The sequence below is a fragment of the Chelonia mydas genome, chromosome 7 (assembly GCF_015237465.2).
Source record: "Chelonia mydas isolate rCheMyd1 chromosome 7, rCheMyd1.pri.v2, whole genome shotgun sequence".
Classification (NCBI taxonomy): domain Eukaryota; kingdom Metazoa; phylum Chordata; order Testudines; family Cheloniidae; genus Chelonia; species Chelonia mydas.
The window spans coordinates 47810469-47826839 of NC_057853.1; the positions used below are offsets into that span (position 1 = coordinate 47810469).

Genomic DNA, 16371 nt, shown 5'->3' on the forward strand with positions numbered 1-16371 from the left:
AGGATAGTATGCCGTGGTACCTACTTCCACTGCCAGCTTCCAGGAGGAAGAGGAGGTTTCCTGTGGGTGGGGGAGGAGAGAGCCCACTCACTCGACTCTTCCTCCCCCGTGATCATGGTAGTCCCTGAAAGAGTAACTGCTTCCAGCTGGCCTCTGCTGCCCAGGGGTTTGTGATGTCTGGAGCCACACGTGTGGGATGGGGAGAGGCATGATTGGCTTCCTGGAATGCCCCTCTTCCCCCCCTAACATGATTCAGAGTTTGCACCACGCCAGGGACGTTCCACTTAGTCTCGCTGTTCATCACCGTCCTGGCCCTCGTTAAGTGTCAGGCAGGACACCGGTTCTTGCAGCCTGCCTGGGAAAGCCGGCTGTGCTGATGGGCTTGTCAATGAAGATCAGGCCTTGGTGGCTCCCCTATCCAACCAAGGCCACGTCTAGTTCAAGGAATCGGTCCACGCTGCACCAGTTCACTTGGCCCAGCCGTGCACGTTCATGCAGGTTATGCTGCGCCATTGCAAAGCAGCCTGTGATTTTGCCCTGCAGCCACCCTCGTGCTGCGTAGCGCCTGTTGTGGCCTGTGGCCCTCTGAGCATGTAGCCTGTTGTCTGGGCGCTGCTCTCTGGCCTGGGGCATTCTCGATAATCTTTGCTCAGCACAAAGGGATATTTCTAGAGGGCTGAGAGGACTTGTGGGGAAAAAGTGGTGGCAAACTTCCCACCATCCTCTGGGGAACTCCCATAATATCTGAGTGGGAGCCCTGAACTTGCCTGCAGCTGTTGGTATAGTTTCAGGCTGTCCTTGCGAGATGAAGTAATGCTGTAGCTGCGGTGTTGTCTGGACGTGCATGTTTCTATACCCCGATGCTTCCGTTAGACTTCTTGGCCGTCCCTATGAGGTGTCTTGTTTGCAGGGGCCTTTCAAGAGGCGGAAGGGGGCTGTTTTCCAGGGGCAGACAGCTTTTCTAGGAGCTCAGCCTCCTGAAAGAGCACTCTCTCCTCTCCCAAGGTGGAAGGATCCCTCCCCCCCACTGTAACTTAGTCCTTGGGAGGGTCAGCATTTGTCAGCCAGTGGTGCATGAGAGAACTGGGTGTGCTGTGTCTACTTCCCTGCCTTTGGACACACTGCGGCCTCTGCAAATCGGGCTCTGCTAAGGTGTGTCCAGCTGGATAGCCAATGTCTCTCGTCACTTTGACAGTGCGGGGCCTAGGTGCTTGTTGCTTTGAGTTTGCGTTGCTCCAGGGTGGGGATGAGGGCCCCTTGTTCCCAGCTTTCCCCATCAGACTGGCCCAGAGGCCTTGTACTGCTCAGTATTCATACCCCCTGTTCATGTCCACAGGTGTGCTGGTACTGTCCAGCTAGCAGCTTCTGCCAGTGTGCAAGGCTTCCAAAGTCACGTAGGTGGGATCACTGGGGCATGTGAAGGGCTGAGGCATGCTGCACAGTGAGATTGAGCCCACTAAAGTGTGTGGTGCCAAAAGTCACCTTCCCTTTATCCCAGGAGAGCAGGGTCTACTCCAGTGCATCCCTTTGCAAGCTTCTTCTTGCAAGCTTCTGTACATCTCTGGGCTAAAGTGTCTGATGACCAGAGAAGTGCTTGTAAGCCCAGAGGGCCAGACTCTTTGAGGCTCTGCTGCTGGGAGGCCTGTCTGGATGTTAATGCGGCAGCAGGTGGGTTACATCCTCTGTTGTTGTTGACCCTAATCACACCACAGTGTCCCGCTGCCGCACGGCAATGTCCAGTCAAACACTGCAGCTCATGGCTTTTCTCTCTCTCCTTTCTCTACAGGTGCAGGAGAGTCTGGGAAGAGCACAATTGTCAAGCAGATGAAGTAAGCAATACCTCCCCTCCTTTGCTTTTGTTTCTGAATTTCAGCAATTGCCTCCCTATTTCACCCCACTGTAGAGAGTGGAGTGTGCGTTCTACAGCCAGGGACTGGGGTGCCACGTGGGTGCTGCATTCTGCAGCTAGGGGCCAGGGCGGTGGTGCCACGTTTTGTATGAACTCCTTTAATAATAATTAATAATAATTTTTAAAAATTGCGATCCGAAGCCTGTGATTTCAACAAAAGTTATCCATGCTTTATAGATGCTTTAGTTTCCATTAGCGAGACCTAGAAAAAGCGCTTCCAGGGGATAGTTATGGCAGGCTTCTCTGCACTGCATTTGGGTGATACGATTTCCATGTTCTTAGGGCTCTTGTTTTAAAAACACCCTTTTTGTATTTGAGTTTTTCATCTGAACAGCCAGGGCAGCCCACGCTGTGGGGCCAGTGATCAGTTAGAATGGCTGCTCTGGCGTTGCACCATTGACCACATCCAGACCCTAGAGAGCTTGTTGTGTCGTAGCCTAACTGGCTGGCTGCTGACCCTGTTAGCTCTGTTGGGGAACTGTGTGGTCGCTGGTGTCTGCACTCTCTCTGCTACTCTCCCGTTCAGCACACTGTTCCCCTGTTCAGTTCGCAGGGTGGCTTGTTTCAGCTTTGCCCAAAGCCAACGCCGAACTGCCTGGAGGTTGGGCTGGAACTTCCCCAGTGCGTTGGCCCTGACAGAACCGCTGGTTAGAGGGCTGTTCACGCTTGCCTCTAGCCAGCACCAGTTGCTTCCCCGTTGGAGGCAGGAGACTGGACTAGCTGGCCCACTGGTCTGATCCAGCCGGGCAGTTTGTATGTTCCTGCATCGCATCCATCTGCTCGCAGCAAAACGGTCCCACTCTGGGTCTTTCAAAGGGACATGCATTTCCCACGCTGCCATGAACTCGCTCAAATGTGCTGAAAAATGTTCATTTGTGTCTCTTGTCCATTATCTTGGAGGTATGGGTCTGTGCTATGGCCGTCGCTCCCTCTGAATGCCCGAGAGACCTTTCCTGTTCAGTTTTACTATAAGTCCTCCGTAGCGCATCTTGGGATAAAGCAGAGAGTCGCTTTCACTCCATGTGGTAGGACAATACCTGGGCAAGCTGCTCTGAGCAGCTGAGTTCTTCCCCATCCCATGCTCCCGCTTGTGGGAGTGCCAAGGGCTCACTGTATTCCTGGGACTGGGCCGCAGTCTAGCTTCGGTTGGGGTTAGCAGTGTCTGAGGAGAAGGGACTCTGTTTATATACTTGCTATTTTTGTCTTTTTAATAACACTGTTCAGTTTCAGCAATCCATCCACATAAAGCTAGCAGCACCTCTGCACAGCCTTACAGGACAGCATTCAGACTCCACATGCTTTATGGATTCCACAAAAAGATTAGGGAGGCAGAGCAGATTAGAGGATTTAAAAAACAAACCCTTGTGATTAAAACCTCCTCTCATAGCCAGGCCCTCTAATTTTGGGCACAGTATTCTCTCTGGCTGGCATGATGAACCCAGAACTTGCTTAATTTGAGCAAAACTTTACTCTTCTGGCAGCCTGGGGCAAATTGCCTTTTGAATATTTCAGTGACTTGCAATTAAACATGGAAAGTGACATCAAAAATGCATATGACAGTGATTACATAAATAGCAAAGAGCAATGCTAAAAGGTATCGCACAATGAGGATATACAAAAATGGTTTGTGTTGGGAGAGGCAGCCTAGAGACCCCTGCACAGCCTCACAAACTAAAACCTCCTGATAGGAAACCACCCTGGTAGAAATCTGCTGCATAAGAATTGACAGACCCATTCTAGTGAGGAGGGAAAACGATGATTGGCTGAACAGGGCCCTATAGAAATAAACCTTCAGGGGAAGGTTCAAGGCATTCTCTAAAAGTAGAGGGAGCTGTTTGTCAAAGGGGAGTGACTTCCGAACTCTGGGGTTTACACTGCGCAGAGAGGTTTTATAATCATTCTGTTCAGACGGGCTGTATCTCCTTAACATCTGAGCATCCAGACCCAGAGCATGGCCAAGCTAAAGAACAGCCAAATCCCCAGTGGGCATAACTCAAGTGAGCATTCCACAAGAGAATTAGACTGGGGGGTGGGGGTGGGGGGGTAGATTTCCTGCCTGGCCTGAAGAGAAGAAACTCTCTTGGAAAGACAGAGAGGAAGGTTGGTCCTGTGGTTAAGGCATTTGACTGGGTCTCAGAAGATTTTGGTTCAATTTCCAGTGCTACTACAGACTTCCTAAGTGGGCAAATAACTGAGACTCTGTGCCTCAATTCCCCTCTCTGTTCTGTCTAGTCCCTGCCCCCAAAGAGCTGACAATCCCATGCTATGTGACAGCTAGCACAGTGCGGCCCTGATTTTGGTTGGGGCTTCTAATGTTGCTACAATACAAAAAGCTGCTATTCAGAATAATACTCAAATGTATTTAAAACCAGATCCTTTAATTACGTTGTATGTGTCTGAACCTCTTGCTGAAATGTGTTTGTGATCCCCTGCAGTGTGGGAGCCCAAACGCAATAGATTGTTCTGCTAGATTAAGGTGGGGTGGAGACTGGAGTACAAGAGCTGTTTTAATGAGTCAATAAAATGCTTAAGTTTTAAAGGGCTGCGGAACCTGGTTATTTTGGGCATCTCTATGCTGTCAATCAACACAGCATGCTGGAGCTGAACAGGTTGGCTGCGTTTGCTCCATTTATCCTGGCACATTCAGGCTTGAAAAATTAGTGGCAGGTAACAAACTCCCTGCCTGCTGGGTGGCTGGTGGGTGAGTGAGAACTCTGCTGCTACAGGTGGAATTGATAAGCATCTGGTCAATTTCACTGTTGCTTAGCTGGCTAGTCTTTTCAACTGCAGGGAACCCAAGCAGAGTCTAGTGGATTTCAGTATTGCTGTTGGGGACAGCAGCAGAGGCACAGCCTTGATCACAAACCAGCTGCTGCTGTGGGATGTCCCAGGTCGAGGGGTCCCAGCACGGCCAAGGGGTTGTGATCACCCTCCCTTTTTTATGGTGACTAGTTCTTTCTTGTTGTAACATGGCCTCCTGGTAGGGAAACAGTTCAGAAACACTGCCCTAGGTGGTGGTTAGGGGAGAAGAGTCTCTTCTTCAGTTCTGCATCTCCCCTCTTCCTCCCCCCCCAAAAAAAAAAAAAAAAAAAAAATCTTCTCGCAGCAGCTGACTAAACCTGACTAGTTTCACGGCTGCTGAGCTCACTCCAGGCAGCGATTCTGGAACTGATCAGCTGCTGTAGAAAGCTGTGCGAGGCTGAGGTCTCGGGATGACCAGCAGCAGGAAGGCAAGAACTTAGTACCCAAAATCCAGTGGGGTGAGGGGGGAAAGAGAAGGGGGGGGGGAGTTCCCTTTTTTTGCAGTAGTTGAATCTTCAGACTTCTCACCACCTCTCCTGGGAGGTGGGAAGGGGGGTGGGGGGGACAACCCTCTTGGAGCCAGGATGGGATGGTGGGGGAGCTCTGGCTGGGGTGTCTGGGAGGGATGTTGGTGACAACCCTAGTAGGTTAATCTGAAAGCTGGGTCCAGGGACAGCATTCAGGTGGGAAGCATGCAGTGCCCTATGCTCGCTGCAGGCTGAGTGCCCTGCCCTGGTGCGGCTGAGGACCCCGTCTTTCATAGCAGCCGTTATCTAGCAAACATCTGGGTGATTGTCTTCTCCCCTCGGAGTCGGGCAGCACTGCCACAGTCCTTCTCATCCCCGGTGCTGGGCTCCCGTGATGGTAACATGGCCCTCTTTAGTGGTGCTGCTCCCAGAGACCGTCTCCACTGGGAAGTGCATCTCGGGGGAATGCTTCCTGCCCACCGGAGAGGGAGCTGCTGCACAGAGCTGAATGGGGGCGGCTCCCAGCGAGCAATGCGAATCCTAGTGAGGGAGCAGGGGGTGAGGGTGGGTTCTGCTGGGGAGCTCCGCTAGGACATGGTCAGCTCGGTGATGGTCTGACTTTGTTCCTGACCCCTCTTCAAGGATTATCCATGAGGATGGCTACTCAGAAGAGGAGTGCAGGCAATACAAAGCCGTGGTTTACAGCAACACCATTCAGTCCATTATGGCCATCATCAAAGCCATGGGCAACCTGCAGATTGACTTCGGAGACCTTGCAAGAGCGGTGAGTTACCCTCTCTGTGCCTGAAGATTGTCCTTGCTTTCACTGCTAGCCCTGGCGTGGGGAGTCAGAGCTCTTCTGCCTGCTGCTGGTCTGAATGAGGCATTCGAGGAGTCGTGACTCTTGCCAGAGGAGCAAGAATAGCTGAATCCTAGAACTGTTGGTGCCTAGAACCTCGCTGGCCGTTGGGAGGTTGAGGCTAGCCATGCCCAGCAGCAGTTGCAGTCAATAGATTTTTAAGAGCTGTGCTTCTGAGTGGGTGAGGCCTGAGCAACATAACCCAGCCAGCCCCTAAGGCCTTGGGGGTTATGTTTAGCCTGAGGACTCCAGGCATGGGCATGTGCTGCTACACTGTGCACTGCAGACAGGCAAGTGCTTGTTCAGCTCCCACCTGAGCACTGTGTGTGACCTGTCCTCCATCCTGCTGGGTCCCAGCCTGAGGGATGGGGCAGTTGTGAGGGGAGGTGCCTCTGGGGCACAAGCTTTAATGAGGGTGAGCTTTTAGGTGCAGAGAATCAAAGCGACTCAGGCTTGGTCCAGGCATGTGCCCTGACCTACTCCACCATTCGCTGCCTCCCTGTAACCACCAAGAGCAAGCTAAGGGCCAGCATGAGCAAAGGGGATCTAGATAGGAGGCAACGTGGTCTAATGGCTACAGCAATGGCTGGCGATTCAGCAGAGCTGGGTTTTATTCCTGGCTCCCTAGGTTTCCTGTGTGACATCAGGCAAGCTGCCTCCCTGTGCCGCCTTCTGGGGATAATGCTGCACTCCCCATATATGGCGCACCGAGATGCTGCGAGAGGGTGCTGTGGAAGGGCTAAGTAAGGTTTGGGGGGGGCTAACAATAGCAGCAGCAATCATGTTTTTTTTTTTCCTCCGCCTGGGACCTCCCTCGTTCAGGGTTTGCTCACTTTGCAAAGCCGTGTGTCTGGTTTGGTTGGTCATTACCTGGGGATCAGAAGTAGGACGCTGTTTGTTCAGCCCCCAGCAATGTCCCTCAATTGCTTAAACCATGCGTAGCAAGATCTGAGAGATGGCAGGTGTCCTTAATCTGCCTAATGACCACGCGTATGGTGATGTCCTACCATACCTGGCTCCTGAGGAATGCTTTGGTCTGAAGGCTAATGAACTAGCTTTGCGTTCTCAGAAGCTCCCCCTTGCTAATGAGGGCACAGGATAGATCTTCTAACACCACTTTTTGACCCCAGTCATCAACTGGTAATGCCCTGAAATCTTCTAGGGACTTCCATAAAGGTGCTTTAATAAGTGGGGTCCTTGCTACTGACCAGTGCTAATTACCTTGCTCTGGTCCTCTGAGGAGTTGGGAGTTTATGCTTGGGGAGAGTTCTATGATGATTACCCTGTGTAAGTGATTGTATGCTCTCTCTGCCAGCGAGAGCAGGCACTGCCATGGGGGACTGCTTTTAATGCATGGTTGGCCTAACAGCAGCCCTGCAGCCCACAGTCTGAGCAGGTTTGCTTGGTGCTAGGTAGTGTAAGTGGTGGCAGAATTAAACCACATGCACTAGATGTCTGAGCCTGATTTTCATTAACTTCCATTGTAATGAGTTACTGCTTGTAGTGTTGGATGGGGGGAGAGGAAATGTCTCACGATAGCCATAAAATGCTGAATGTGTCTGTGCACGGAGTTTCTAACTTCAGATCTGCCTCGATGGCTCCCCCCATCCCAAAATACGGCTTCTAGAATCCCTCAGACAAGATGGCCAGACTTTTGATGCTCCAGCTATGTGCATGAAATATAGCAGGTCACAGCCATTCTCCTCATGAATGCAGTGGAAGTGCTGTAATCAGTACAGCTCCCATCATGCAGTGCTTCACCGTGGCCTAGCTGCTAGCTTCCAGGTGACCTTAAAGCCGCTGAGGTTACTAGGGTCCTGTGGTAGCTGCAAATCTCCCAGGCTTAGTGTAGGCCAGGGAAAAGGGGCTGCTTTCCCAGCTTGGCTTGACTCGGCTCAGCTCAGGTTTATTAGTACGACAAGAGCAGGCAAACCAAGCTTAGCATGACTCACTTCCTTATAAATGCATGCAGTGTGCAGGACAGACAAGTACTTGCTCTAGCATTCTTCCTTGTTTGCTGTGTACCGCTTTGTTGCCCTGCAGGTAGATGGAGAGAGCCCTAGCAGCATGTAGCAAGTGCCCAGGTGGCCACTGGGCCATAGTGTGATGCTATGGTTTAAAACACAGGCTTACAAAGAGGCTTGTACAGCTGAGGAAGCTGGTCCTCCTGCCAAGCCAGCTATGAGTAGAGAATGTGACTGCAGCAGCAAAACTGTCCTTTCTCCTTAAACCCTGGAGGCGGTTGTACCTGTCAGAAGGGCTCCCAGCAGGAAAAGAGATGTTTAAGCCCTGCCTATGGCCTCCTGGCAGTGTGAAGCTGGCTGGCAGTGCTAGAGGCTGAACCCAGTTTACCTCCTTGGTGCTTTCCGTATTCCTGGGCCAAGGACAGGAGGTTGTACTTGGCACTGCCAGCACAAAGGAGTCGACAAGGAAAGTTCTGCAATCCACACAGGGCTGATGTGGCAGAGGGTTCTCAGCGATTCAGATGAGCTGGGCTCTGCTGGAGACTTATTCCCTTGAGGGCTATCTTGAGTGAGTAGCTACAATTGCTGAGGCAAAGGAATTCTTGATGCTCCAGTCTCCATCCCTCCCATTTCCCAGCAGGGAATGCTGAAATTGTCTTAGCTTGGCCTTCCTGCTACCTCTCTGTTTGTCACTGGGGTCATAAAAGGCAGGGGAGACAAAGCTTCTGCATTTCGTTTGCTTATGGGAGCATCAGCTGGTTGGGTGACTGCAAATGAGCACTGTATAGCAGGTGTATTTCTCCTCTGCCCAGTCCCCTCCATGGTTTAACAGAGGCCAGTTGAAATGAAATCTAGCTTATTGTTTAGAGGCGTCCTCAGCAAGGAGCATCCCTAATACCATGGCATGGCAGAGGACCTGGGCCTTTCCTTTCTGACCTCTGTGGGTTCCTGAGAAGTAAATGTATGTGTAACTGTTGGGCAATGTGTTTATGCATTCCCTTCCATGCCTGACCACAGAGGATGCAAGTCTGTTACAGCCCCCACTACGGAGCCAGGCTCTTTTAGTGCTGGAGGTCCCCCAGTGCAGACCCTGGGCATGCTCAAGCAGGTGGCCGTCACATGTGCTGTTGAGAAGAGCCCCTCTGATTAGAAGTGCAGGGTGTCTTGGGGGCCTGAAAATCTGGAGCTGCAGCAGCCCAGCTGTGTACCTGCCAGTAGCTGATCGGCTGGGGAGGCTGTCTGATTCTCCCCATTTGTGTGTTGCAACACGCTTTGATCCTGCTTTTAGAGTTCTGCTCAGCACTGGGAGACCCTGCAGAACAGTCACAGTGCGGCATCTATTCCGCTGCCCGAAATGCTCCCTCTCCTCCAAACGATGGATTGATCGAGCCATCTTGGTGACTGGCCATCTCTGTAGGGCTCCTGTTCATGTCTAACATTGTGCCTTAGTCACCAGAATGCCTTGCAGACACTTGACAATCGGTCACCAGTTTCCCCCTGTGTCATAAGTTCGGTGCATGGGCAAGGGAACGAAAGGAGATCTCTGTGTAAACACAAAGGTTCCTGAACAATCCTGCCCGAGTTTCCTTGCTGTCGGGTCACAAGCTAATCCAAATGGTGTACTGCTGTTCCCAGGGCTAAGTAACCGATGATAAGCCATGACTGCATATTTTTTAAATTGACATCTAGTTTGTTTGCCTGCCATCAGCCCTGCAGGAAATCAGTGGAGTCCCAAAGTGTGGATTTTTCTGCTGGCTTCTTTGCAAAGATTTGAAGTGCCACTTGCCCCATTACTCAAAGAAGTGAACCTCCCTGGGGAGGGGTTTCTTGGGAGCCTTAGCGGCACATGCATAGTACATGGTAGGTGCAAACCTCCTGGGTTTTGGAGCTCTATGTTCCTCTAGTACAAGGCTTGGCCATCAAACTTTAGTGTGATCAGCTTTCATACATAGCAGACGTGAGAAGCAGCTGTTGCTCAGGAACTTCATTGATGTTTGTGGTTTGCTGTTCCCTGCAGGATGATGCTCGTCAGTTATTTGCACTCTCTTGCACTGCAGAGGAGCAGGGAATCATGCCAGAGGACCTTGCCAATGTGATTCGGAGGCTGTGGGCTGATAACGGTGTCCAGGCCTGCTTTAACCGCTCCCGAGAGTACCAGCTGAATGACTCTGCTGCATAGTGAGTACCTCTCCTTTACTGTCCTCAGGCAGATTTAACCTGGGGCTGAAATGTGCCACAGCTTCAAGTGGCGTGTGCCAAAGGCCAGCCTGTACAGTGTGTGAAATCTGATGGGGAGCTGCACCCTGATGATGGTGTCTTGTTCATGGACAAAATGACCTATGTGCATTGAGCTGGAGACATGCGCGTGCTGCTGTCATGAGTGTGGGCACTGCTGTAAGCACAAAGGGGGCAGGTGTAGGATAATGAAACATTGACCATCACTCTGCTAGATTTGCCATGTAACACAGCGGTCTCCATTGCTTCCTCTGGTGCTATCTTAAAATAATCTGAATTGTGGTTGCATGTCAATACTGGGCAAGATAAACTAGTCATTGGTGCTGGCTCTTTGGCTTCCTCACCAACCATTGTTCGCAGGGACTGTCCTGGGCCCCTTGGGACCAGAGGGAGTAGTCTGGCCAGGGGAGGGGGAGTTCAGGGAAGGGTATGCCACATCCTCTGAGAGTAATTCTAGTACAAGTTGAGCACAGTTTGGATGGCAACTGTCCAAGCATTGTGGGACGTTTGGGTCTGGAATTTCTGGGCTGGGTTGCCCCTTCTTGCCCTCCCATGAGCCTTGCGAATGGGTTAGCTGGAAGCTGGGGAACTGTTCATCATTGCCCCCTGGTTTGTGACACAGAGGCTACCTGGTTGCTAATGCAGCCCAAGGGTTGGATCCCAGCAGACTGCCCTGGAGACACAGCCAGGTGGACACCCCCTGTTCCCCAGGGGATGTTCCTATGACCCCTTGCCCTTGTTTAACGTTTAGGTGATCCTGTGGGACCTGTGCAGAATGCTCCACTGTCCCAGGCCCTGCCCTGCCATGTGCGCTGCACAGACTCATCCTTTGTCCCCAGCCTGCTGCAGCACCTGGTGCACCTTCCCTCTCACAAGCTCACCCAGAAATTCCTGCCTGGCGTGGCTGGCCCTGAGGCATTGGCTGTAGGGGGCAGTGGTAACCTCTCCACCTCCTGGGAGCATATCGCAGTTGTGACGGTGTCTGTCTCCCACCGCGTCCTCTCTGGATTGTTTCCCGTCTGCTATCACAAAGTACAGCCCCATGTCCTCCTCCCACGTGCAGTAGTTTTGGGTGTCTCTGTAAGCCACAGGCTGGGGGTGGCTAGAAGACACTGCTCGAGTTCTTGGGGCCAGCCTCAGCAAGGAGAGCCAGGCTCCAGTTCTGGCTGTAACGCATTTTCCTGCATCTGAGTATGTGGGTGTGTTTGGCAAAAAAATATCCTGGCTCTGGCAGTGTGGGGTGGATGTGATGGGGGAAGGGGGTGGAAGAGATGAGTGCCTGTGGTAGTCTCCCCCCCCCCCCCCCCCCCCGCAAATGGGTTGCCAGGAGAACACATGCTGCGTGAGATCCATGTGGGACCTCGGTCCCTCTTCTCCCTGAGCACCAGAGAGGAACGGTCTGAATATTTACGGCACTATTTTTCCATGGCATATTGCGATGGCCTGCTTCATGGTGTCTTCTCCCCTTTTTCTCCCCCTCTCCTGCCCCCCAATCCTAGAGCCCTGATGGGCTGCAGGCTGGCAGGGTTTGATTAGTTGCTTGTTGCTGCGTTGCAGTGAAGGTTTCGAGCCTGCCTTGAAACAAGGGGCTCCACTAAGACAACCTGCCTCTGTATTGCTGCTCACCAGCATCCTGGTAAGTGGGCTGCTGTTGCCCTGCTCTTGTGGCTGTTCTTGGAACAGGAGTGCGTCACTGCATCATGCACTCCATTTCACAAACCCACTGCAAATGTGCTTAACGAGTTTACAATGCTTGTTGGCAGGGTAACCGGGGGAGAGGTAAACAGACTGCAGGCTCTCCTTTGGGTCAGCCTCTCCTTTCTAAGGGCTGTGGGGTTTTTAACACACTCCACTCACCACGTGAGGAGATGGAGCCATAGCTGTCCTTCCATGGTGGAGGCCCTCTGTGCATTACCCAGTGCTACCCCAGGGCAGCTCAACTGGCCAGCCCACTTAGTGCTCTGGGACTTCCAGGGTGCAAACAATTTGGGTGTGTTGGGGGGAGATGGGAAACAACTGAAATGAAATTGACTCTTTGGTCAGTCTTTGCTGCAGCCAGCCCCAGCTCTTAGCCAGGTGTTGCCATTAACTCTCTTCCCCCACCCCCCACCCCTGTGCAAAACTTTCATCTGCATTTAGTGGTGCTTTTAACCCCGGGCTGGCTGGGGCTGAACCTAGGTGCCACTTTCTTTGGGTCTGGTAATCTGTCCACTTTGCAGTGAGGACACAGGTTAAACCACTGCAGTGCTGCTAGTCCTCCAGTGCCTTCCCACAGTTCCCCCCCACACCCAGAAGGACAGCCAGGTTTCCCCACTGTTGACTGGAAAACATCCTAGAGCGGTTTGGCTGAGTGTAGTGCAGAGCCCCCTGGGATGTGCCTCCGGGAGTTCCAGCCACATTCACAGGGGAGTGCAGCAGCATAGGCAGGGCTTTGCAGCGGGGTGCTGCACACCCAAGCTAGGCTGACTGGCTGGGTTAACTCTGCAGTGAAGATGTACCCTTTTGTCCCAGGCACTCTTTTGGAGAGTGCATATTTGCAAATCCAGAGCTGCAGTTGCTTCTCTTTAAGGTGCTGAAGCTATGCCCACAGCTCCTAGGAACGTTTCTTCCCCCCCACCCCCGGGTGATAACAGAACTAGAAAGGAAGATGTTTCAAAACCATGTCCTCATATTGCAGCTCTTGTGCCCAACAGTCTCTTGACTGCAATGGTGAGGCCCAGCCATCAGGCCAGAGAATGGAGTGTGCCTGAGTCCCACCCAGCCTTCCCGGTTCCTTTTGCCTCCGGCACATCCAGATCTGTGGATTGCCCTCAGAGTCCCAGCTGGTCTTTCTGGACTGGGAGGGGTCTCTGAATTGCCCCCTCCCCTTCCTCTCCTCTGCCAGAGGAGTCAGTGTGTGAGAGGAGATTGTCCCTCTCACTTAGTGAGCAAATATTTCATTACAGTGATTGGGAGCCAGGCCTGGCTGGGCTGACTTAAGGAAACACCCTCAGCAGAGCCTCACTCTGCATGTGTCCCTGGGCTCCAGCACAGAGACTGTAGGCAAATGCCCCAGTTTTGCCAAAGTTGTCAGGATGGCCAGGACAGTGTTTAAAAAAGGGACTATCCTGGCCAAACGGGACATATGGCCACCCTAGTTGAATGAAATAGAATTTTAAAAGCTGATGTACTCTTGGTCCAAACATCAACACAGCTGCTGATAGGACAGCAGCACTTCTGCTCAGCCCTGTCTGTCAGCAGTTTAAATTACATATACTTTTGCTTTAAGACCTCGTTGCTTTTATATAAAAAAGGCTTTTGTCTGGCATAGTCACTTACAACTCCAGCTTCCCTTGCCCTGTCAGATAGGTGGAGAGGCTGGAGGGAATTCAGAGAGGCACAGAAAGTATCATGAAATTGACTGATGGGGAGAAATTATCAAGGCTGTACAGCTCGACTAAGCGATAGCTAATGATGGGAGAAATCTGTCTCCAAGTATTTGACACATGCAGATAAAAAAGATAGGGTGATCCAAGAAGGGGCATAAATGAGTGAAATAGAGGTTAGGAAAACTTGCAGACAGTGAGATCTATTTTACTGTGGAATAATCTCTCCATGGAAAGGGACAGAAAGCCCCATGGTACATTTAAACTTAGTTCAGTCTATCCTCCAGGGCTTCGTCTAGAGAGAACAAATTCTGCCTTGGCAGGCAGATGAGCCAAGCTCTTTTCCATCTCTAACTTACACAACCCTCATGGGACTTTGATAAAGGGCCATCAAGGCAGTCACAGAAACAAATGTAACAGGCTTGCTCATCTGCTGTTCAGGAGAGGGAGAGTCAAGCTTTGGGGTGAGACACCAGATCCTGACTGATTAGTACAGTGAATAACCTCTGTTCAGCAGGCCTTACAGTTACAGCCACTCCCCAGGGCTTCTGCAACCAGTACAGCGTATTGCCTGCTGAAATAGCCTCTGTAAGCGGGACTGTAAGTCAGAGGGGAAATGTCATAGGCCTAGCATTTTCAGACCTGGGTGCCTAGAATTAAGCTCTCAAAATCCCTGTTTACACACGTCAATCAAAGTGGGGGGTGTTTCAGACACGCCAAGTATCCCTAAATCCCACTGAAGAGGGAGATGCATTTGCCCAGCACTCCTGGTAATTAAGCCACTTTCGTTTAGGTTCCTAAATGAGGATTTAACAGCCTAACTTGAAGCTCCAGGTTTGAGCCTGCTGGGCTGTATATGGTATAGAACAATCTGCAGCACTCGCTGTCTTTCTGAGTAACCAGGATGTGTTCGTGTCATGTAACTCCTCCAGCTCTGATCCACTGGAGTACGTCTGCAGCTACAGCTTACAAAGCAAAGCATGCCCTTCCAGGTCACATGGCAAGTGTCTTTCTTCATGGCCTTTTTTCTGGCTGCCGTGGAGCACCAAGAGCCACTGAGTGTTCACTTCATGTGATCCTCAGCTTTTACAGGGGAGTGTCCTGAGACCAACGATTCTCCTTGAGGATGGCTTTATTTCAGCCTTTTTCTTTCTCCTGCCCTGGGCAAGGGCTTTAGATAAAGGAAAATAGACTTTCTGTATCTCCTTACAAGATAAATTCTATCCCTTCTTGTTGCTGTTACATTTCGGTGCTTGAAAGACTAAACCCCCACAAATGAAAATGTCTGCTTTGAAGAGAAGAGCATGTTAAACACAAGAACAACAATTTTTTAGGTGAACTTGAATTCTCCAGAAGTCAGCAAGAGCCTGTAAGGGGCTGATTGAGTTCCATCATGGCATTATCTGGACCTATCCTCCGGTACACTCCATTAGTGCTAGTAGGTAGGCTTTCACGTTGGAAATATGGGAAGCTGCAGAATGAATGGTAAGAAAAGAATTAGGTGCTGTGATCGAGATCAACAGCTTGTGAGGACATCTTCAAGCAGAATGCACATCCAGCTGCATTATGGTCCTACCCAAGAGCAGCACAGTTTGGGCACAGCTTGGGCTGGGCATGAGTCACAAGACTACTAGCTTTAGAACTTCTGAGAGGAGGAACCACAAACAGCAGAGCAGCTGAACAAACTATTCTTATCCTAGAATATCAGGGTTGGAGGGGACCTCAGGAGGTCATCTAGTCCAACCCCCTGCTCGAAGCAGAACCAATCACCAATTTTTGCCCCAGATCCCTAAATGGCCCCCTCAAGGATTGAACTCACAACCCTGGGTTTAGCAGGCCAATGCTCAAACCACTGAGGTATCCCTCCTCTCCTCCTTTTGGAACTAACTCAGATGTGTTCCTTCCAGGGGAGGCAGTTGCTGATTCTGACACTGTCAGTATACGTCCCTCAGGCTTCCCGTTACTGATGCTTTTCAAATTATGCCAGACGTGGCTTTTTTGGAAACTCACACTTTACAGGAAGAGGTTTCAGTTGGTAACTGCCTCGGTGTCATCGTCAATTAGCCTGGGAAAGAAAATACTCCATTGTGGAGTGGCCTGGTGTAACCTTTGGAAATGGCCCATGCCTGCGATGCCCCATGTGTTTTTTGTGTTGGAGCTCTGTGGTCACAAGACTAATCAGATTTTGTGCCATCCACGGACAGCAAAAGCAGACTGTGAAAGCTGGGCATTCTTTGCTTGCCTTGGCTCAAAGCAGCTGTTCCAAACCCACACTGACAGCTTTGAGAGTCCTGGCTCCCATTTTACCATAACGAAAGGGATGCAAGAAATGCCGCTTGGAAAGCTGAGCACCTGGCGTAACCCACTGAGAAACCTTCAGAAGACCGAGCCAATTCCACTTAAATTCCCAGACTTGTCTTTTGGAGGTGTTGTACAGGTTTCCTCTGAGGATGAGGACTGACCTTGTCCTCAAAGAAAACATGTACAACCACCTTCAAAAGTTGAGCCTGGGAATTGAAATATAGAGCAGTCTGGATCACTAGGAAAGCTGGATGCAAGCAAACCGTGTGTTTTAATATAGCCAAATATAGTTACACATCCAGGAACAAAGAATGTGGTCCATACTTACAAGATGGAGGACTCTGTCCTGGGAAGCAGTGACTCTGAAAAAGACTTGGAGGTTGTGGTGGATAATCAGGTGAACCATGAGCTCCCAGAGCAACCATGTGGCCAAAAGAGCTAATGTGATCCTAGGGTGTATAAACAGGGG

The 16371-nt window shown here is 51.1% G+C and overlaps 1 protein-coding gene across 3 annotated transcripts in view; it reads left to right on the top strand.

The window, feature by feature from the left end:
- The window catches only part of GNAI2 (G protein subunit alpha i2), a 191510-nt gene that overhangs the window by 101612 nt on the left and 73527 nt on the right, over positions 1-16371 (top strand). For all 3 annotated transcript variants that reach the window (XM_037903986.1, XM_043550568.1, XM_037903985.2), the window contains 3 exons: positions 1787-1829; positions 5821-5962; positions 10019-10179. In XM_037903986.1, coding sequence (XP_037759914.1) covers positions 1787-1829; positions 5821-5962; positions 10019-10179 — 346 coding nt within the window. The remainder of the gene's footprint in view (positions 1-1786; positions 1830-5820; positions 5963-10018; positions 10180-16371) is intronic.